The 24,580-nt window shown below is 39.0% G+C and overlaps 1 protein-coding gene across 3 annotated transcripts in view; it reads left to right on the forward strand.

Moving 5' to 3' along the window:
• Nucleotides 1-24,580, forward strand: part of lekr1 (leucine, glutamate and lysine rich 1) — a 77,904-nt gene that overhangs the window by 16,582 nt on the left and 36,742 nt on the right. For all 3 annotated transcript variants that reach the window (XM_043232835.1, XM_043232834.1, XM_043232836.1), the window contains exons 4-7: nt 4,307-4,426; nt 12,147-12,310; nt 17,384-17,551; nt 21,180-21,261. In XM_043232835.1, the coding sequence (XP_043088770.1) occupies nt 4,307-4,426; nt 12,147-12,310; nt 17,384-17,551; nt 21,180-21,261 (534 nt within the window). The remainder of the gene's footprint in view (nt 1-4,306; nt 4,427-12,146; nt 12,311-17,383; nt 17,552-21,179; nt 21,262-24,580) is intronic.

Raw genomic sequence — 24,580 nt, forward strand, 5'->3', positions numbered from 1 at the left:
CAGAGGTCTCATTTATACACCTGCACATAAAATGCATCTGATATACTTTTTTTTTGTGTGTGTGTGTGTGTCTTGATTGCATAAGGAAGTCTGGGCCGCACATTTAGCTTCAGGCACATATTGAAAATTCTCCTCGGCGGCCGCGATGACAACATCAGTGGCAACAGAAGAGTAAACGGCAAAAAAAGAATAAATAATAAAAGCAGCATGAAGGCCTCCTGTTGTGGGTTTGCAGGAAAGGAGAGTGTCACAATGATGCATATGATTTTCATATTTCACTCAGACGTTTTTTTTTCGTGATCTCATTCAATGCATAAACTTCGGCGAGCCTGGAGAAAGGCTAAATAACATCAATTGAAATAACATCAAAGGATCTCATCCCCGAGTGAAAGAGAGCATGAGTGTGTGCGGTTGAGTGTCTCACCTCAGTGTTTGTATGCATCTCATCTCATCATCATGTTTGTGTTTTATGATGTTTGGTTTCCATGAATGATGCCATAGCAATGATTATCATCAAGGAAATGCTTTAGGATTGGAATAGGACAGGCTGTTTCTGTTTTACAGTCTTTTTCGACGCTGTTGCCCCTTTGAAATTTGCGTGCTACTTCTATTCCTGTTTTCACGTTACCGCTTCATTTGCTCATCAGCGCCGAGTAATAAAATTAGCCAGACCGTACATGTCAGTTCAGTTAATTAGGGTAGGTTTTGTTTGTCTTCGCGATGATTAAAGCAACCCTTTTTGTCTTTCCAAAGGTTTGAGAAGTGATCCAGAATATTCCGCATAGCTCCTTCCCAGTAGCCTGGCTCTTTCAGTAAGATGGTGATTTAGAATAAGCTCTTTGAGCTTCTCGACTGATCGGGAATGCGGCCATGAGTCACGTCTCTGTTCTGTGTTCATTACTCTAATGCTCCCCAGCTTCACACTGCTGATCAAAACCTCACGTTCAATCACAGAGCTGTTCGACAAAGGGGTGAGAAGCCCACTGGGTCTTCCGGCACGCTGAAAGAAGCGGAACCAGCACATTTTGTTGGCACGATGCTGTATCGTACTTGTTAATCGTTTCGTAATTGGTTTTCTGTTTCGATGGTGTGATATTTCTTGTTTTGATCACCGCGGCTGGCTGGGCGTGTTGGGAGAATAGAGACAAACGTTGATCATAGCGCGACAACACATAGGTTTTCCAGATGTGTACCCGTTGCACTGGTATTGATTTTATATTAGGTCCTTGTCTAATTTAATTAGGCGAAGAAATTATGACTTTTCATTTAATCGCTCTTTATGTGACGAACACATGGCATTTGCTTACATTACTGCTGCCAAGTTATTATCCGACTCTGGTTCAGATTATAAATCTGGCATACTTATGCTTCATATCTGGTCAAATATGAGTCAGAAGATTGCACTGATGGGGGACGGCAGCGAATAAACTATGTTACATGCAAATAGTAAGATGCAAATAGTATATGACTGGTAACACTAGATTTTAAGGACCGATTCTCACTAACTAGTTGATTGTTAGCGTGTATATAACTAGCATATCGGCTGTTTATTAGTACTTATGAGGCACATATTAATTCTATAAATGTACTGTGGTTATTTATTTAATAAATAAATTGTATTGACATTATTACATTTTTAGTAAGATGTGTTTTCTGTCAGCTGTGATAATACATTATTATATTGAAAAAGCAAAAACCAAATCCATTAATTTCCGGTTGAAGGTGTTTTTCATGCTTATCATTAAAAAAATGTATTCTTCATGTGAGGAGCTCAAAGATCACTTACTTATGAGGTTCTATTGCAGCAAAGCCGGTGACACAGTATATGTCTATAACTAGAACCAAATCATTATAGTGATGCACCGTCGCACAGATAAATGTAAGGAAGGACGCACACACTCTGCCTCCCACTCATTCACACGTTAATAGAAAGAGCAGGTCGGTTCCCAGCTCAATCACGCACATGGTTGCAACCACAGCCGGTTACTCGCTGTTATCACGATTTCTTCAGCCTCCTACACGCACACACAGTCCTGTAGACGAGAGAACAGCAGAGTCGTCTTTAGTCTGGGATTTGCAGCCCATTATCACGACTCATATCTCTTGATACACACACACACACACACTCCGTAGGCAGCTGAATGTCTGTGCCCAGTCTGAGGCTTTGCTCTAATTCTGATTGAGTAACGAGTGAGGTAATGAGCCAGACATCTCTAGCTCCGCAACTGTGTCTCTTTAAGCCTTGCTTTGAGACAATAGGGCCAACATCTGCTGCGTTTACCCACAATGCATCAGAACAGCCTGCATCGCAACAGACAGTCTGCCCTAAAGCTTAACGTATGGATTTAAGTTCTGACGAAATACCCTGTAAGCTGCTCATTTCTGCGCTAACGAGCATCTGAAGCCTTCTAAATACCCATAAGCCTCGGAATTTACCTGTGTGGATGGCGGGAATGTATAACGGAAATAACAGAGACGTCTGAAGATGAATATAATGTTTCGTGCTTCTCTCTCAATGCCCTTAAATAAGTGATGAAGATTCCGGAACAGGTCTCTCATGTCCTTACAAGATTGTAGCGTGTGTAATTTCACAGACAGTGCTGGGTACAGTGCATTCCGAAGCCATCTGTGGCAGCGCCATATTTCAGCATGGCTGGATCGTCTGACAACAGAAGTGAGAACAGTACATTCTCACTCCTGCATCTCTGTGTTCAGCTGTGGCTCTGAGATTTGTTAAGGGATAATAAAGAGTCAAAAGAGCTTCATCTTTCGTTTCCTTTGTGGGGTTTTTGAAGTCTTTTTTTTTTTTTCCACAGCATGAGCAGACACTTAAGCTCAAAAGGGCCGTATATCAGAAATGTCAAACTAAGAATGTTGATCTGGAAGCAGTTTTTGCCCCTTGTACACTTGCATTCCCCATACACCCCATAAACTGATCTGGCAATAGAGCTCTTTTAGCATTATCCAAACAATGAAGTATATTCATTAGGAAAACACAGCTGCTCAGTGTGTATTTGTTTTTAAGGATTTTGTTGTAAGCGAGCATCTGCTGAGATTTTAACCTGGTCTGTTTGTTTGTTTTTGAGAGAAAGTGTGTGTGTGTGTGGATTTTCTGTTTTTATTCTTTTATGGTATATTGTTATATCGTTACATATGACGGCATATTGCTTCAAAATTGCTTCATATACAGTATATATATATATATATATATATATATATATATATATATATATAAAACATGTCTACTACTCTGTATTCCAGCTGAAACTTCAATAATGCATTACCTTTTTTGTAATTTCATAGAAAACTGAATCAATTAAATGTTTTACAGTTACGCAGTTATTCGTCTATGCATGAACAACTCGTTCTCAGGCAAAATATAGAACTCTGCGTGCAGAATAAGCCCAGCAGGCGAGATGCGTTATGCTTTGAAGAACAGCATATTGAATGATAATTTAGTTTCAGACCATAGAACGTATAGTACGTATCAATTTAATTAGAAGATAAATGAATTTCTAGAAATAAACTAGTTTCCACTGCCGTAGAGGAATATCAACTGAAATACATTATGGCTGTCCTACACCACTATGTGCCAGAATCTTGTCCAAAAAAAAACAAAAGTGTGTCCACAAACACAACTTCAGCTGATTTCTCATACATACTTACAAATGGTGTGAATGAAATTCGTGACTTCACCGCAGCTGGGAATCTTCTTAAGGTCTATATTTATTCATACCCATGTCTTTTACCAGCACAAACACAAACAATAGCACTCACACACTCTCTCTCACGCTCTCGTTCTGGCTTACAAACACAAGCCTGAAATAGGCACTGAAATGGGCACACGCAAACACAATGACAGACAATTACGCTCCCAGTGATATCACACAGATATATCTGCTATTGCCTCAGGTTCGATAAACCCCTTCGTGCCAGGGATTTATTCAGCCTTGGTGTGTACTCTCCCGTTGCTATAGCAACCTTGTCTTTGTGAGATCCACAAAAGCCCATAATACTCTGCAGACCGTATATCTGCCCTACAGAAGTCTGTCTCTCATTTAGTCTCACACACTCCACACACACAGCGCGTAACACAACCCTCCTGCTCTGTGGCTGGGCCGCTCTCCTGCCATTGAACTTTTATTGAGAGAAAAAGAAAGACTTTTTATATTTGGAAAATCGACATGTGAAATGTTTCCACACAAACAATATTGTTCCATATAAAAGAAAAAGGAAAAAAAAGCAACGTAATAATTATTGTGCCATTGCTGCTTTCTGTGTGCATCTCACTCTGTCTCTTTTCCAGCACGAAGGCCCTTGACCTGCAGCTGTGCGTGGTCACGCGTGAGATGGAGAGCGTGAGGGTGGAGAAAAAGACAGCGTTTGTAGAGCTGGAAAACGAACGCACTTGCCGCCTGCACCTCAGGTAAGGAAATGAGGGAACAATGCCGCAACTGAGACAAAAGAACAAGCGCAGCGGATCTCATTGGGTCGTGAGTGCGTGTGTCTGCAGTAGCCACCTCAGCCACGGCACGACAGGAAGAGCTCTGCAGATGGGAAACAACTGTGTGCGTGTGTAAGTACACTTGTGGGTGTTTGCAGGCGCAAGTGTGAGAAGAAAAAAAAGCTCTGTGAAAAGGGAAGGAGAACTAAAAAGAGAACAAGCGTACATTGATTTGAACAGAATAGATTTCTGTGTAGCTGTATACTGGGATTAACTACAAAATTAATCTTAAAATCGTTCGATGTTATTATGCCTGATCATTGAATACCTTATTGCAGTTAGATTGCTTGACATTTCACTCCCAGTCAAGTCATATAACTGTTTCCTCTGTTCAACAATCAATCCCAATAAATTAAAAAATAAATAAAGGACAACCCAGTTCTTTTTGTAAGCTTTTCTCTGCAAGCTTGTTAAAAATACAGCTGATCAGATTTTGCTCCCCCCTTGACGTAGAAAGAGGATCTTAATATAATATGACCTCCTTTTAAAGGGCCACTCCACCACAAATAGAACATTTTGTTATTAATCGCTTACCCCCATGTTGTTCCAAACCTGTAACAGCTTCGTTCGTCCTCAGAACACAATTTAAGACATTTTCGATGAAAACCAGGAGGCTTGTGCCAAGTAATGAACACTTTCAAGGCCCAGAAAAGTATTAAAGACATTGTCAGAATAGTCCATCTGCCATCACTGCATTAAGTGGATGTTTTCCAAAATGGCGCTACAGTGACACACTATATATATAGGGTTTATAACATTCTGTTGACTATCAGTAGCACTGCACACTCATTAGAATGTTAGTAGAGTATTAGTATTCTGGTAGGATTACAATAAATATATGTACTTGCAAAGTAGTCAATAGATTATCTATTGGTAGATCTTAGCAATATAGAGTTAGCAGACATGATGCAGACAGTCTACTAATACTCTAATGAGAGTTCGTTGACATGTAGTTGCAACATTACTTAGTGTCGAGAGAATGTTCCAAAGAGACCATCAAAATATAGTGCTATCCATTTTCTATACATTTTTCAATGTACCTTTTTTAGGGCTGGCTCTCCTTCTGAAATCTTTTGTTTGAGATGTAAACAGTTAATAATCAGACGCTGTGAAGCGAAGCTGTCATGAGAGACAGATAGGAGCGAGTCTCGGTTCACTGGCAGGTGATAATGCAGTCATGAGCTTTCTGACAGACATTTCCATCTTCTCCAACCGTCTGTGTGAGTGACACACACAAAGGCCGCGATGGCGTCACACGGCGAAGTGCTTCCAGGGAAGGTGTGTGCCGAAGGATTGTATTTAAGTAAAGGAATGCGTAGCGAACATGTATATGTGGTTAGTGCGCATCAGCTCGGTGACGTTAAAAGCCTGGTCAGAGTTGAAAATCTATTTCTAATTTGCTTTATATATTCTTTTTCATCTTTTCTCGTGTTTGTTTTCTTTTACTTTGTCCCAATTGGTTATTTGAACTTATGGCTGACAACTGGGGAGGTTTTTGAAATCTCTCAGCAATTATGACTGAGGGATTACATTTTTTTTTAATGTTATTCAAAGTCATTTTTTTCTCTCATGAAAACATGCTGTCTGGAACTAGCTTCACACACAAGCACATAAAGACACGCAATGTCACACCCCATGACCAATTCATTTATTTTCCCAGATAATGACCGTATCATATTTCATCACCTGTAGAACAAGGAACTTATTTCCCTGGTTTCCCTTATATGTCATGACCTTTTATATAGGAATGTGTGGCGTCGTAGTCTGTAGTGTGTATTGTTATTGCATCTGACTTTCTCAGGATGCCTTTCAGATTTCTCAGGAAATAATCAAAGTGCTCTCGCTGCTGTCTAACCTTGCACCCCATCAAAATTGATCCCTTGAAAAACAAAATGTTCTATTCTGTGTTCCTGCGCTGGTGAGGATAGTAATGTTTTATGATGATTAAAGCATTGCTCTCGCTCGCTCACTCTTGGCTGTTCAGGGCTCTGTGGAGTGCAGCTGTAACGCTAGTGATGTGTTGCACCCTTGTCAAACATTGAAACATGACACTCAATTTTCAGATAATTCAGTGTTGATGCCATTTGTGAAATAACATTTTATCAGCCAATGATTACTGAAGAAGATACTTACAGTCTGTCTTCTTAAAGACAGATTTCACAAATGATCTGTCTTTTTTTTTACAACAAGAGATGGTTTTAAATAGCCAAACTCTCTCCCGTTATTCATTTTAATTCCTCTGCTCATTTGACCTCAGTTCACCAAGAGTATTTTTGATATTTGACGGCTCCTTTCTTTGCAATGCAATCGAAGGCTTTTTTCAGTTATTTGAGAGCGCTTCGCAATTTCCTGCTACCTAGCAACCTTGTAAAATCTTCCTTCTTAGGTATTATCTAACATTCACGTACATGTCAAAGTATAGCATGGTCCTTTGCACTGAACTGTGTGGTGAAGGCACTAGTCATGTGAAAAGACCTTATGTAATAACCTTATCCAGCACACTTTGTACTGCAGGCATGAATGATGCTTCATTCAGAGCTTTGTTATTACTTTAAACACACAAAAATGGCAATTATGTCCACAAACGAAAGGAAGTCATACAACTTGAGTAAATGGTGACAATTTTCATTTTATTTAAGGTTTTTTTTACAAACTGTCGACCCAAAATACAAGCGTTTAAGGACACACGTAGTTGGAGATGTCAGGGTATTTCACATTGGGCAATTTATTTTTTTAACAAAAAGCAGTTCTGACATAGAGCAATAAAATTTAGTTTCTCAATATATCTCCTCTTCTCAGGTTTAAATAATCCTTTGACATGGTTAAAGATAATGAATGGTTCCTATCGCTGATTACGTTTCCCTTCAGTGGGCATAGTTCTCACAGTAATATGACACGTTGTGATATACTTTTGAGTTCCTAAACGCTTGTTTTTTTGGGGGACGACAGATTATAAAAACGTAGTTCTGGGTATTTTAAATAGTATATTTGCACACCTCATCACATAGCAGCTTTAAGGCATTGTTTTGTTATTTGTTATAAGCCAGAAACGATGAGGCAGCTTCCCGCTATTGAAAGTCAATGGAAAGCGTTGGAATGTTTCAGACCCCGGTGGTCATGGTTTTCAGATTATGACGCGTATCGCTCTGTCTCTGTAACAGTATTGACAATAAAATTAGCATTTTGAAAATTAAATATCGATAAGCATTTTAGTGGTACACATGTGATAATTTAGGTAATGCAGCGCGACTCCAAAAATGAAAAATACTAGGTGGCAATTTTGCACCTTAACAAGGGTTGCCACCTATTATAAAACAGGAAAAAATAGGAATGAAGGCACACCCTACCCATCCTAAATATTATGTGAGATTAGAATAAGTGTGTCCGGTGTATGGCAAAAGTCCCAGGATGGTGTACTATTTTGAGTCACGCAGAATCAACATTTAACCTTTTAATGTATCATTATGGGTTGCTAGGTAACAAGATGATTGAAAGGCCACTGACAGGAAGTGTATAACTGTACGACCGAGCATCCGTTAAAGACACAACTGTATGACAGTATTTCCCAAAGCTTGCCTACTCTCCTGTGTACTTTTTCTTTGTTAAACGAGTACATGCTTTAAGGGCATAATATAAGTAATCCAACTGGGACGCAGCTTCAGCCTCACAAACTCATGGTAGAGGAGATGACAGGCTAAAGTGAGACGCGGTCAGCGTGATTTCACCAAGTACTACATGTTCCTGGATCACCCCTTGTTGATCCTGGAAGAACATTCCAATCAACCAATCTGCATTGAGGGGTAATTTTTCAGGAAATATCACTTTTAGGCTTATGATCAGGGTTAGGTGCTTTTTAATCAGTTATTATTTCCCACTGATTTTAGGATTAAATTACGGGTAGGGATTGGGGCAAATCTATATGAATCTATATATAGCACTCAGTCCTCAGTTAGCTCATCAGTGTGTGAGGTCCATAAAAAAGACGGGGAGTTAGACCCCAATCAACAGTTTTTTTTTTTTTTTTTTTCACGAACTCTCTTTTTACAGGCATTTTTGTATTTCATTGGCCATATAAGAGAACACAGTAAATTTGACAGAAAGGAAAGTATTTTTTTTTTACGTTTATAGTGAAAATATGCACTGGAAATGTGATATTGTGACAGCCGTACACCCTTGCACCGTGAGTCGACTTTTGCATTGAAAATCATTACTCGTACTTTCATCAGAAAATAGAAAACGTAGTTGTGAAGAAGCCCTTCCCTGAAAGTCGGTAAAACGAGCGCTGAAGTACGCTTTCTTTATTCTCTGCTTCACAAAGATATGAAGTAGATTTCACATCTTTGAACTGCCTCAGTCATCAGAGCAAAGAGAAATTGAAATAGCGCGAATCTTAGATGTCTTCCCTCCTTAACCCCTGCAAGCTGTAATGTTAGCGTCTCTTTAAAGTCCTCTTTTCATGTCTTGCGTGTGTGCGTGTGTGTGTGTGTATGCATTTTTATTTTTTGGAGTGAAGTGTGCGTGCTTCACATATGGGGCATGTGCGTGTGTAGTGCGAGTTCACTGTAGCGTGAGGTCTAGCAGTCTGTTCGGTCAAAAGGTTTATAGCCTGATTATAGACTACGCCCCAGCGGTTCACAGAAAGAGATGGGGAAGGACAACGAATGAGACAGGAAGCATAAACTGTTTGATCCATGAACACCCCTGGGCGAAGTGAAGAGCCACAGAACGCTGATAATGTTAATGGTGATTATGATGATGATGATGATACGGGAGGTGATTTATACCAGTTATGATGAAGTCATAGATTTGAATCCGGACAGGCTAAGAGCGCTGAGAAGCCGGGGGAAAGCAGCTGGCCAGACGCACACATCAAAAACAGACCATGTGCAGTCCAGACACACTCCAGAAACACTTCAAACACTGAGGGCCAAATGAGAAAGAAAAAGGACAGAGGACAGGAGCGGGGAAAAAAAAGAAAAAAAGGAAATCACGAGGGGTCTCGCACCGCGGTCCAGTTTAACTGACAAAGCTTTCTCGTCTCTCCTCATCTCTCTTTTTCCGCTTGTTTCTTCTCGATGTTTAGTCTCATCTCATTTGACCTCGTGTATTCACCTCCCATTTCCTCATCTCTCCTCATCTAATCCATTCGCTTCTCCTCATTTTGTTTAATTTCACCTGCTCTTCATAAACTGTACGTCCAGTTTCATTGCGTCTTAATTCTTCTTCTCTAATTTCGTCTTGCTGTCTAGCCTCGTTTCCTCTCCTCTCTTTACCTCTTCATCTCTTCTCACCTCAGCTCATCTCACTTCACCTCATGTCTTCAGCCCCCATCTCCAGTGTCCTTGCGTCATGTCTTTTCTTCCTTTTTCATCTTGTTGTCTAGCCTAATTTTTTCTCCTCTCTTTTCCTTCCGTCTTCCCACCTTTTCAATTCCTGTTCTTTTCTCATATTGTCTTTTCTCATCTCATCTCAGCCTGTCTCATCTCTTCTCTTCTTAGCTTATTCTCAGTCTTTTCCAAACATCTCCTTCCCTCTTGTTTCACCTTTTCTTTTCTTTTCTTGCCTTGTCTTCTCTTCTTCTTCTTCTTCTTTTTTTACCTCATATCTTTTTCTTATCTTGTCTCATCTCTTCCTTGTTATGTCCTTCTTTCTTTGGCTCATCTCATTCTTTTCATCTCATTCATTGGCTCTTCTCTTCTTTTACGAATTAGTTTAATTTCCTTTAATACTAACATCTCTTTTCCTTGCATCTTGTTTTTTTTTCTCATCTAATCTCTCCTCCTTTTTTCCTTTCTGCTTCCATTTGCTCTCTTCCCGTTTGATCACTTCTTTTCTTTTCTTCTTACATTTAATCTTTTCTCCTCTTATTTCATCTAGACGCTTGGTCTCCTCTCCTCTTGTTTCATCTCCTATCTTCTTGTCTTGTTTCGTTTCCTATTTGTCTCTCTTATCATCTAATTCTGTCCCTTCCTGTCTTGTCTTTCTCATTTAGCCTTTTTACAGTAATTCTCTTTCCATCCCTTAGTCTCCTCTCTTCTGACAATAGGCAGTTTTTGTACCCAGTGTTGTTCTCTTGTTATGAAAAATTAATTCCCATGGTTCTCTCCCACTGTCACTCTCTCTCTTTTTCTCTACCTCTTTTACTGTCTGTCTGTCTCCATGTCTCACCCTAACACTGCCATGTTTACCCGTTACCATGACTTCTATACAAGTGGATGAGTGTGTGCTTGTGTATGTTTGTTTACGTGGTGACAGGCTGTGATGGGGGGATGGATACACATATGGTTGGTGTGTGGTCGCTGAAGAGATTTCATGCATATGTGTGTGTGTGTGTGTGTGGATTTGGCATCCTGTTTATCCACATAGAGGCTTCTGGCAGCTCTTATCTGCCTCTGTCTCATGATGATGATGTAATGCTGGTGGGAATGAAAGGGTTGTGATGTAGGGCAGCAGTACAGCTCAACTGACACAGAACTTCAAATGCACAAACCTCATTAAATCACTCGGCTAAACACTGACAGTGCAGAAACTACGAGAGACACTGACTGTCCCATAGAAGATTGATCGAAATGAAGGTCCAGCAGGAGCATGTTCATCTAATCCAGTTCTTCACACAACACTAGCGTATACTGTATAAACAGCTGCTTACCAAATGTGTTTACCTTAAACCTCCTCAAGGATTATATGAAAATGTGAGCTCGTAACAAATGAGACACAGCATAAAATGAACAGGAGTACAAATATCCCACCCACACATAAAGTGTCAAATTTATTGATCTAGGCTTATGTCTGTGTTCTTGAATATTTAGAGATTTGCTTTCAGGGACTTGGCATTCAATATTAATGGATCAAAACCAAGATATACAAAACGTCAGTGACTTAGTCATGTTTAAACAGCTATTTTACTCTTTTTTTTTAATTTATATCGATAGTTCTGATTCATTTCTGTATTAAATAAAAATCACAACTGACTTGTTTCTCCTTTATAAACTGAACATTGAATGAATTTCAGCACAGACTCAAACATCTCATGTAGTCTATTCTTGTCTCTTCACTTCTCAGTCTTTTCTTTTCTTCGTCTGACTTGACTTTTAAAACAGAACTCAACGATTGGATGTCTTCTCATCTTTCCTCTTTGTCTTGCTTCATCTAGTCTGTTCTCATCAAAATGAACTAACATGTTATGTAATCTCTTAACTAGTCTTGTTGTCTCATCTCGTCTTGTTACTTCTATTTAAAATAAACTCAAACATTTCTCAAAAATGTAACGTCTCCTTCTTATCTCTTCTCTTTAAAATCAACTTCACCATTTATTAAAGTCTATTTTCTTCTCATCTTTTATTCCTGACATCTCATCTAGTCTCTTCTGTTCAAATAGAGCTCAGTTGTTTCATCTCCTTTCTTCTCTCATCTTTCATGTTTCTCTTCCTTCTCCTCTTTCAACTTGAACATTTGATGTAGTGTTTTCTATTTGATGTAGCCTCTTCTCCTTTTCCCTCACCAACTTAAACATTTCATGTAGCGATCTTTTCTCTTTTCTTCTCATCTTGTCTCATCTCTTTTTCTGTACTTTCTTGCAGTATTCGTCAGTTCTGAATCACAATCCTAGAATAATTCGGTTTTGTGTCTATGTGTGCATTAGGTCAAGGTTTGTGCATCAGCAGAGGCTTCTCGGGGAGGCTTTGGCCCTGCTGCATTCGTCCCGAGGGGAGATGACAACTGTTAAGAAGCAGTTAACTCACTTCCTGGAGACCTGGGAGAACAGCAAAGCACTGATACAGCAGAGTTGCATCAGCGCCGATGCAGGTAATTACACACACGCACACACACACACACACACACACACAACCACTCTTGTGAACTCTGTCTCGCTTCAGAAACATTTGCTCCTATCTGTTTTGTACATCTGTTACAGCTTATAGTACATGTGTGTGTATGTGTATGTGTATTATACATGTGCTCAGGCAGAGCCTCGTGCACCGAGTACACTCCTACACACTGAGGACGACAATCATAATATATCTTGTCATGGTCTGAAATTAAAATAGGAACACATTCTCCCTCGGCCTCTTTGGGTGCGTGTCGGTGACTATGAGATGTAGGGCACACTGTACCCGCTGTGCTGAGATAATTGCAGTATAATGGTAACAGAAGATATGAGACATTTACTATAAGTGCTGGAACAGCGGAGAGTGTCAGTGCTGATATATACCCTACAGTCATGTATGTGGTGTTGGTAGTCTTGTGGATGTAAAAAATCTACATATATAGTTTCTTCACATCTACAAATAACTAAATGTGAGTTTGAAGTTAAATGTTAGAGACAGGAGAAGGGTTAAGCTTAAGGTTGGGGTAAGGCATGCATAATCAGATTTTTGAGGTGGTACATGGAGTGCCCCCAGGTGGTGTGTCATGCGATGGGAAATTTACAACAGTAATAAATTAGGTATTATTTTAATATAAAATGTATGTTTAGCGTTTCGTTTTTGCTGAATTATTTATTCTTTGAAATTTAGCAATCAAGACAATTCCTGTATTATGATAGGCAAATAAGATAATGAACTAAATGTAAATATATGTTGTCTGCGTGGATATATAATGCATAACCGCACTGGCCGTTGATTATAATGGAAGCAATATAGTTTTGTGTCGTTCTTACAAGATTAAGATACTGTTCTGACAGATACTAGAAGGCATTATCTCACCCATTACAATACACATTTAATGCACGCTCAAATGTCCTTTATTTGAATGACAAAATGTGATTAAAAAATGATTGTGGTTTGTTGTGATTAGATGAGTTCAGGTCTATGTACAGTCAGATTTACCATTGCCTGGTGAAATTTTGCAAACAAAATCCAGTCATTGTTACACAAATCCACGCGATCGGGAGTTTTGCGTGAGGGTGAAAAAGATCCCCACTGCAGATTTTGCTCATGTTCAGTTTGGTCATGCAAAGTCATTGCATCAACTAAGCCAAAGCTTTTTGGTTTGAAAGTGAATTCCGTACGAGCCGCGTTTCATGCATCGCTGGACCTTTTTGCCTTTGAAATTTCACTAAAATTTAACGTGACCACACCTTAAGAGAGAGAATAGAGTGTTATCAGTATTTTTCAGTTTTTGCAGACCGGGCGGCTCTGTTGTGACTTGCATGTGCATATGTGTTTAGAGAGGTTTTTGCATGTTTAAAGGCGTTTGTTCGGTTTATACATCGACATGCAAATCACCTCATGCGCTGATGCTAACGCATGCATACTTCTTGTGTGCCGCTCAACATAGTTTTGCAGATGATTTGGGTGTCGTAGGGCGAGTTAACCTCTCGCTCACCCCTGGGGTGTGTGCCTCCTCACCACAAACGTTTGGAACCGCCTTCCTTCTGCCTGTTGCACGTTCCACAAAGCTGCCAAATTCCAGCAAGTGTGTGCGTGTGTGTGTCACTCAGAGGTGAATGAGTACAAAAGGCTTGAATCCTTTGAACCAACGGACAGGTATTTTGTTTACAGTAGCCTAAGGAGTGTTTAGGCTTTGCTTTTCCTGACTCCCCCCTACCTGTCTTTCAGCATGCACGTGTAACGCATACATATTTTTGTATATATATGCTCTCCCACTGAAGTCGGTTTGACAGAAAGCGCTCTTGAGGCTGTTTGTGCATGTAGGTTCTGCTTGTTTATGTGTGTGCGTGGGTAAGGGCCAAACCGATATGGGTGTGGGTGCAACAATTATGCGCTGCTACCTGTCTGTCTGCTTTCCACGGTTACGAGACATGAGGGGGAGATGAGATGAGAGCAGAAGGGTATAAAAAGCGAGAGAAACAGAGGAAGACGGTCTGAAAAAAGATGAATAGATTTGCTGTTTTCCACAGCTGCAAGCTTCGTGCTAATCATTAGCTCGCACTAGGAGTACATTATAAAAAAAAATAGAATATTCAGAAGAAGCAGTCGAAGCCACACATTGAAGTTACGCATGGATCAATTACATTATAATTTGGGATGATTTAGTCAAAAATGCATTAAAAATACTATCCATAGATACAACAACTATACAGATCTGCAACGATGAGCGTGTTTTTATTCTTTTCGATGTCTAGAAAGTATTTAACACTTTTAGCATCATTAACAAGTCAGGGATCGCTAATATCTTTCAGCACTCTTGACCTAAAAGAACATAAAAGATAGAGTCGAATATGCAAAAATGTATTTGGAAAACCTGTGCAGTTGTGAAATTATGTTTTATGATGCAGCAAGACGGAACTTGAATTTTTAGACCAATGGATCAGTGTTATGTCTGCAAAAAGAGGTCGCTGTCTCCATGGTCAAACACGGATGTGGACCGGTCTTGTTATGGGGACGACCACTGCTGCTGTCTGTAGAAAACAGTGCAGCCAAGCGCATAGTATAAACGCACCTTTGAGGCGCACACACCGTCTGCTGCGGTTTGTGCCAGAACGAATGTGTCAGACTTAAACAAGACTTGACTTGTGCACATACTACACCAGCGATATACTATAACACCGACATCGAATCTTCAGACTGCTGCTCGATCAATGACCAAAATCCTAAACTTTTACATTTGATCTCCTTTCCAGTCTTACATATCTGGTTACAGTTCGGTGCCAGATAGCAACCCTAGTAACGCTTACTTAAATTTGCGAAGGTAAATAATGCTTTCGTTTTCAAAACTGTATAGGCAGTATTCCGTAGTCTTTGGTATTGACGTGTCAGTGCTGGTCATAAGGCCTGGGAAAACCAAAAGCGAGTTCAGACACTCACTCAGGGCAGGGCTTTATTGCACCCCCTGCACACACACACACACACACACACACACATTATGCAGTAGTATGCTAACAAGCTTTATCCAAAGCGTTCATTGAACCCTAACCCACGCTGGGTCAGCACTAGCAGCTGCTGTTCAGGTGCTTAGTCAGCTGAGAGAGACAAGTAGGGTTTGAATGTGTTTGAATTTGTGTTCATGTGCATGAGACAGCAGGTTTGGGACCAAATGCCACAGAGCCGATGGTAACCGCCCCATGACCCGAAGTACATCAGTCAGCAGACAGAGACTCGGCCTCTCTCTGTGTTTTTTTTCTGTCTCTTTCTGTGTTCTGCTCTGTTTATGCAAAGCACCTCATTGGTCTGCGTTGTTGATGTGAATTACTGCACCCGTCGCTGTTTTTAAAAGTTCTCTGGTATTTTCTCACCCATCAGAGAAATTGCTTTGTTGTTATCTTTGTCATGCCATGCACAAGCACTTGTGTGAGAGTTTTCAGAGTTACGCATTTAATGTGTTTCAGCTTTGAGTCACTTTATGTGGAAAGATCTTAAAGGATTCACAATTTCCTCATAAAAAAAGTGCTTAAAGCAATATCATGATAATATATATGAGGTAAATCAGATCAAATTACACTTTTATCTGTGATACAGTGACCCAGCTTCATCCTTAATATATTGATTGCATTTATCTTTCCTGTTGGAAAGTTCAGTGATCATCAAGTTTCAGTTTATGCTCCAAAGGCATCACAAAATATACATCACAATACAGTATATCAAAGTCTTTAAACAAATATACTGTACAATGCATTTTCTTGAATTTACTTTTATAATGCTTTATTTTAGGGTCTCGTAAGTAATTGCTAATTAACACGCATATTACTAGAATATTAGAAATTTATTAGTAGTAATTTAGCAAATATTAATGCCTTTTTCCACATGAGCTTATTCTACACCCCTAATCCTACCCAATGCCTAAAGGAACAGCGTTTATTTTAAAGGGGTCATATGATGTTGAAAAAAGAACATTATATTGTGTATTTGGTGTAATGCAATGGGTTTTCCACTATTTTCACAATATTGTTTCTCCTCTAAGCCCCTTCTTCTGAAAGGGGTCAATTTGTAGAAAGCTTATTATTCTAAAAAAGTGAGGTGTGCTCTGATTGGCCAGCTATCCAGTGCATTGTGATTGGCCTGAATACCGCAGACATCTGACAGAAATGTTATGTCCCTTACCATAAAGTTTATCTTACCAAAACAATAAAACACAGTATAAACGAGGCATTTTTTGCATCCAGTGGAGACATAATTACTGATTATCATGACTTAGTACTGTCTTTTGATGCAAACATAACAACAAGCACTAACGTTACCCTTTACTGCTCAGAACATGCTTTTGGATAGTAAGTAGAAGGCTCTTTTAATATGAAAATGTAACTTAGTTAAAGGTTGTGAGTCAGAAGCGCCAGACTGTCTTTGCAGAGTTGGAATTACCTCCCTTTATAATCTCTGTGTGCAGCCAGCATGGGCTAGTGGGGTGTGGAGAAGTCATAACGTTTATAAAGAATATCTCTTTGGGTTCAAAACGGGATTGTAACACTCCAAAGAGAAAGGAAAACTTTAATTCACATCATATGACCCCTTTAAATATATATTTATACATGTGATAAAATCATATTTTAGATTTTTGTGGTCTCTATATTAAAATACTGCTAATAATAGTCATGTTTTAACTGTGGCTTCTATACATTTAGCCCACTGTGTTTATGTACTTAAGCTCTGCCCCAAATAGATTGAAACTAGCCTACCAGCATCCATGCAAATGGCTTGTTTACTGTGTCATTATACAGTCTGCTTTAGAGGGTGGGAACTATGCTGACCGGATTACCCTACACCTCAGTGAACTCATTGTCGTTCCAAGCAGGTCAAATTAGTTTTATGCTTGGGTATCTTGTTTTTATCATTATTAACTTTTCTCAAGAATCCGTTTTGCATTTTGAGTTATTCTCTGAAATACTGCACATTAAAACATCGATTAATGTGGTTGACATCAAGTGACACACACAAAAACAGACACAAAAATGACCACTTTCACAAATGTATTCATTTTTAGAGGGTGCTCATCTGAAGCAGCAAGTGGCTGGGTTGCAGGTGGAGCTGAAGAGGCTGCAGGTGGAGGTGCCAAACTTGAAGTCATGTCTTGATGCAGCAAAAGAGCAGATTCTGCAGTTGGAGAACCAGGTCCAGACCCAGAATCGTGAAGCCCAGCTTCTCACACAGGGTGTGTATTGCACTTTTCACATTCTTTGTCCACGTTTGTCCTCCATACATCCATGGACATTCATGTGCATATGGTGTGTTGTGTGTATATATGTGTGTACGCTGGACAGGTGTTTTGGAGACATGACGTGTTTCACTTGCTTTTTCGCTTTTTTCAGTTTTTGTCTGTGTGGCGTTAAGTGCGTGATGTTTGTGTTCTATCTACCTATCTGAATTTTTTGTCGCCAATTTACCAATTCTCACTTTTAAATAGTTGCTTATTAGCATGCATATTATTAACAAATCGACAAATAAAGCACATATTCTGCTTGGCCATATTCTATATCCCTAATCCTACCCGATACCTAAACCTATCAACTAACTTACTAAGCATCAATAAATAGCAAATTATCGAGGCAAAAAACATAGGTTTTCTAATTTCATGATTTAGACCTTTTTTGCAGACTAAATGATCGGAGCCATTACCATTCATTTTCAGCCTCTGTATGGTATCGAAACTTGTATCATTTGTATCTATTTTTTTTCACCTTAAGAATTTTGAGAAGCCTTCAGACAAAATTGATATATAAATGAAGTGCAGCTAAAAGCTCCATTAAGTCTCCTGTGCTATGAAAGGGCATAAAAATTGTTCTTGGAGAAGCACTCATTGCCCTAGACTCAGAAATGAAGTGGATAGATTTTTCCTTCCCATGCGAGGCAAAAGAAAGCGAAAAAAGGGAGCAAAACAAAGAGCGAATACATTTATACCTTACTCTCTATTTTTGCTTGCCGTGTTACGGTGACCAGAAAGCAATTATCAGTGCGCTGCCGAAGAGACGAAGCCCTCCTCCTAGGCACTCTTTTACCCCTATCGAGAAAATGTCAGACTGACACGGGCAGCGCAGTAGAGAGCACTTTCAACAGAAAAAGCACGACGTCACCTTAACCGGTCTCAGCCTCTCAGAGCCAGCCAGACAGCCAACTCACCAACAAAACAGACCATTTTTCCTCTGAATAAAAGCCCTCTGGACCGACCGCGTAGTGAAACGATTCCGCCAGCCTTTATGTAGTTCTGGAATACATCCTGTTGTGAGTTAGTCGACCTGCCTGCCAGCACAAACAGTTTGAGAACAGAATGACCGCTTCCTCTGGACTGTGGTTTCAGGTGTTTATGGCTTGGACCCCAGTTCCTTTAGAAACAAACACATTTGTTTCCCGTAATTTACTGTGGTTTTACACCCTCTATCTCTCTATCTGCAGCTGCTGTTTTCACAGAGATGATGCAACCTCCTAATTACTGTCTCTTCTTTCGGTAACGGCATTGTTGTGCTTTCTGTGGTGTTTTTCCTCAGGAGATGTGCTTCAAAATAATACCAGAGGGTTACAAATAATGTCTCTCTGGATCTCTGAAGTCTCGCAGCTCTCTTGGGTGTTTTTGTCCTGTGGTTTGTGATGCTAATCATTGGGAGAGTAGGAGAGAGACGGTTAGAGAGGTCAGAACGACTTGCTCTGGTCAGTGGCAGCGAAGGGCAGCCACTCATCGACTTCTCTGTGTGTGTGTGTGTGTGTGTCTCCCGACGGCTGCTACACGTGTGAGAGTGTGTTCTAGTTTGTTACATTGACACCTTTGTAAATGGCAGTAATTCTTCATGCAAATTAGTTGATCTTATCTCTTACATATATATAAACAAATAACAAGATATATATATAGTTAAAGGCACCTGAAAAGAGCTGCTTATCCATGCATTATTAATAACCTTCGACAGTTCTAACCGTAACTCTAGATATAGTTTGAATATACTGTAGTCAATAGGAAAATCAGTTTCATTTTACCTAGTCAGTTTCATTTTATTTATATTGCACAACTTTTTTTTTTTAAGTACATTTTGAAGATTTTGGCAAGTCATTTTTACACAATGAATTGACATTTCTTTAGTATAACTTATTTCAAAAAGTATTTATCTTTTAAGTGAGATTAAATCAAAGATTAATATTAAGCAAAATCTTCATAATAATTGTAACTTTTTGAAACAGAATTTTATATGGAATTTATACGGTTATATGGATCAGTTATTTTGGTAATACTTTACGATACGTTTTCGTTTGCTATAAACAATTAACTATGTTAGTTAACATGAACAATATTTATATAGCATTCATTCATCTTAGTTCAGCTTAAAATAAGTTAAGGTCAACTTATTTTTATTTTTTTTATAATAATTAAAAGAAAGCAAGCATATCAAATAGAAATAGAACAGACAGTTCTAGTGATAAAGGGTCAAGTCTATATTGAAGATATGTGTTTTTAGATGTTTCTTGAAGATGACAGTTGAGGTAAACGTATGTTGTTCACTGGTAGTTCATGTTCGTTAATGCATTAACAAATGAGTTAACAAATTGTTGCAGTTGTTTAATTCCTCTTGATTCTATAATCATTGAGCCCATTTTGTGAACCAGTTTGACCAATTTATTCATAATCATCTACCTAAAAAACTATTACTGCAGCTAGGACTCAGGTCTACCTCCACATACTGTAAGCTCTACATAAAAGCAATGTATTGCTGATGAAATATTTTGGAGCAGAAGTACAAAAATATATTTCCCATAACGTGTCAAGGCCTGAAAAATACATTGCTCCCACACATTCTTTCCAGTTTTCTATGACCGTGTGGAAGGTATTTGTCCACATTCTGGTTGTTAAATGTTAGTGGAACATGTTAACAGTGTCCTGTTTGCGTTTGAGAGGAAAAGATTTCATACAGCCACTAAAAATCACCTTGACACCAGCTAGTTAAAAATAGCTGCAAATATGATTAAACATGACATTAGTTCTAAGAAAAGCTCTAACATTCATTTGGAGATGCCTCTTAGGTTTGTTGTATAATTAAATGACATAAATTTTAAGTGTCTGAATACATTTTAAGGCCATCTTCATACAAAACCGGATGAAGATAGGCTTGCATGCCCGTAATTTGCGGGTAAGATGTCCTGGATGTCGGGTGACTGCAGTAGCACAACTCTAAATCTGTGGCTGGTCGGACTCCTACAGTTTCCTGTCATCCTCTCCTCCCTCTTGTCTTTTAAAATGTCTCCTGTTTCATATACTTGGCTGTTTTTCCTCTGTCTCTCTGCCCTCTTCACGATAATGAGAGCAGGGCCGAGTGAATACGGTCTCCTGAATGCTGCATCGGATGTCACCGAGCTGAGATGATGAATGAGAATGCTTTCACTGGCCTGTGTTTGGGTGTAGAGTTCACCCTCAATTATTGCTGCTGGCAACCGATAGGCACCAGATTATGCTTCAGTGCTTCTAGAGAGATACAAAGCAGCGAGCGAGAGAGTGAGCGAGCGAGAGAGAGAGTTACATTTATTGGCATAGGAGGAAACGGATGAATGAGGGAAGAAACCCAGACGAACATTTATAGCAAGTGACAAAAGACAGCGAAGCTAAAATCTGTTTTCAACTTTTGCCAACAGTAGATGTTGAACCAAGTTGGATTTATTATAGCGCACATATCTTTCAGCATTAGTTTCCTGAAGCATATCTTAGTCACCTGACCAACGCTGTTGCCTGTTAAGGGTATGCGGTGTCCTGTTTTTGACTTTTAACAGGGTACTTGACCGTTAACGTGTTCTTGATGTTTTTCCAGGCCTGAGGGAGGAGGTGAAGACTCTGAAAATAGATATCCAGAACAGCAGGCATGAACGAGAGCATGCAGAGAAACTCTTGGAGTAAGTTATTTTAAAATAATCTAACCTATCAACACATTCACATTTAGACATGTTCGTGTTTCAAATATACAGTAAAATTACAGTGTCTGTAAACTGTAAAATGGGTTGAGTACTTACAGTAAGCGCAAAGGCCATTTACGCAAATTACAGGCAGCATATTTAGATGTGACGGACCCGAAGATATTTATATGCACCTTTTTACAATCTAATTTTCATTTCTATGCAAAAAGTGAAAATAAAGTGGGATTAATGTGCCTAACTGTTATTTAATAGGTTTATAATTGAAACTGGATGTGGCGTCCTCACATTGATCCAATGGGCTGGCCACCAACTGGATGCGTGTAGCTCGAAATTGTTATCACGCTTAAATTCATGGCTCTCTTCCTCGATCTCTGAGGATATATTTACTGTTTGAATAAGGTTTAAGTTGCAGTGGGATCCTTTAGGGACCGGGACATGTAAGGTTCCATCCATTTATGACTTTAATAAGTATACACTGAATATTTTGTAATTGAAAACTGTTTTGTAATGTATTATTATAACCTCTTCCAGTATTCGCACTATATAGGAACAGCATCCAACACTATTTACACTTAAGTGTTTGAGCCGTTAATATGATGGCATTCGCACACGTTGTGGTTGTTTATTAGAATGTCAACTGCATTAATCAAACTCAGACCGGAAAATTACCAGGACTCAGCAAATGTTGAGGTATGAAGGAAACTTCTCTGCATGTACAACAAGTTCTCACTCCAGAGTCGTCACATATTGAAGCTTGGTCAGGACCACTTGGAGTCACTTTTTGACACTCAAGGAACCAGTTTAGCATCAGTTTTCAGATGTTTGTCTTAGTTTAATGGATTGTATGTTTTTTTTAAATCATTTTTAAAATCATTTTTATATAAAGTTTTACTTTCGTTGGAGCTGTGTCTGATTGTTATATTTTAACAAATGGTAGGCCAAGGGTTTCTTATTTAAAGCAATGGAGGATCCTACACATTTAAAAATGATTACCCTGTGATTCAGAGGATGCTGACCAATCAATATGTAATGAGCTGGGAGTGAAAATGCCTTGGCATATACTTTTCTGTCTACGTATACAAGGGTTGTCATGTGTGTGTGGTTTCAGTATACTTATTATTACAATATACTTTATTATACGATTAATTTACATGTGATTGATGCACATTCATACAGACAGTATTCAAGGTGATTTCTGACATTTCAAAATTCAGACCTGTAAGTAAATAAGGCAGTGACTTAACCAAAATTATTGCACACAAATATTGGATGAAATAGTCTGTTTATTTCACTAAAGGATTAAAATTTCTTGACTAATTACTCACCTCCATGTCATCCAAGATTCCTCACTCACTTCCAAGTCTCTGTTTCATCAATTGAAAAGAGTTTTCTTTTAAGAAAATGTTCCAGGATTTTTCTCCATATAGTATATTTGCATTGCAGAGCTGGTGCAAGATGAGCATTTGTGGTTAAAAGTATATTGATTTTTGTACATTAGAATTATTTTTCTAGATAAGACCCTTATTCCTCGACAGGGATTGTGTAGAGCACTTTGAAGCTGCATTGAAAATGCAGTTTGGTCCCTGTTAGTCCTCTATATGGGGAAAAATCAGTTTTCCTCAAACGCCTGACTGAAGAAAGAAAGACATTAACACGGGGTTGAGTAAATGATCAGAAAACTAATCTTTTAAGAATTTCTTAACTAATATTTATGATCACAAATTACTTTTACACTTGACACATACCAGGTGGAGTATTCTGACCCCATATTTTATCCTGATATACCCAGGATTCAGTGTTCTCCTTTTGATAGCTCATCATAAAACACACTAAATCCAAACATCTCTCAGCTCACATTACAGCTCAATATAACTCCATTATCTATAAAACACCGCCTCTAAAATGATTTAATGCGTGTGAGGAGGGAGAAAGAGGAGCGTTTTATGATTTGCTCAGTTGAGTAACAGCCATCTATCTTTCTCCCAGTCGAAGAGAAATCGTTTTGTATTACATTTGCATGCCACTGCACTACCTTCCACACCGAACAGTGTTTATATAACCAAAGCAATGAGGATATGTTCCCCGCGCGACGTGATGTATCTCTTTATGAAGGGAGTTTATTATTTTTTTTCCTGGAGGTGCAGGAGGAGCGAAGACTCGCGAGCTCTGTGACCTGGCAGAGTGTGAGGAAGAAACATTTTGTTGAGTCTGAGGTGTTGCTTCACGCTCCGTACACCTCCCTCCTCTGAGGTTCATCGCATTACACACACTGACTCAACATTGGCTCACGCTCCTTTTATAATCCGTCCTTTCTCTTTTGCGAACGAAGGAGCCTCTCTCTGTTTTCCCGTTGATGGGAGCTGTCAAAATGCTCCGTGGATAGACAGTGTATGTGATGTGACAGCGGGAGAGCTGTGGTAGCTGTCAGGGACGCTCTGGCATTGACAGCTTCGTACGCGTGTGTAGGATGGGGCTCGTCGCGTGCCGGCCCTTCCTGCTTTCTGCGCTAATGTGCTTTGGTAGGTTGATAAACGGATTTGAGGCAACTGACAGTACTTTATTTCAGTAAAAACGGACACTAATGGCTCGTTTTTCGCTGAGCGGTACGGTTCGGTATAGCACGGTACGCAGTTATGTCTTTCGCAGCGCAATTATGTTTCCATTGTCAGAAGTTGTGAATGGTACCATTGGGGTACCGAGCACTGCAAAGGGTACCTAAAGGGTGGAGGTAACCTTCTCAATATTCGTTTTTGTCTGTTGTTGTGGACTTTCGAAGCCCAAGATCCAGCTAATTTTCGAAATATTACTTTCTTGAAGCAACCTAAACCAGCTCAAACCAGTGCCATGCTACAAACATGCCTAACCAGCATATGCAGTGTTTTTTTTCCAACAGGGTGAGTGAGTAAAATTTACATTTTTGAAAGAAATTAATAGTTAATGTTCCAAAGATTTATATTTAAATGATTTAATTCTAATTTAATAATAATAATAATAAAAAAATTGTTCTTTAGGACTTTCTATTCATCAAAGAATCCTGAAAATGTATCTGAATTTACTGAAAATGTTTGAGAGTTTCCACAAAAAATGTGAAGCGGCACAAATGTTTTCAGGGTTGATAATAATAATAATAATAATAATAATAATAATAATAATAATAATAATAATAATAATAATAAATAAATGTTTCTTGAGCACCAAATCAGCATATTAGAATGACACTGAAGACTAAACATTTTATAATATATTAAAATAGAAAATTTATTTTAAATTATAGTAATATTTCACAATACTGCTTTAA

The sequence above is a fragment of the Puntigrus tetrazona genome, unplaced genomic scaffold (genome assembly GCF_018831695.1).
Source record: "Puntigrus tetrazona isolate hp1 unplaced genomic scaffold, ASM1883169v1 S000000715, whole genome shotgun sequence".
NCBI lineage: Eukaryota > Metazoa > Chordata > Actinopteri > Cypriniformes > Cyprinidae > Puntigrus > Puntigrus tetrazona.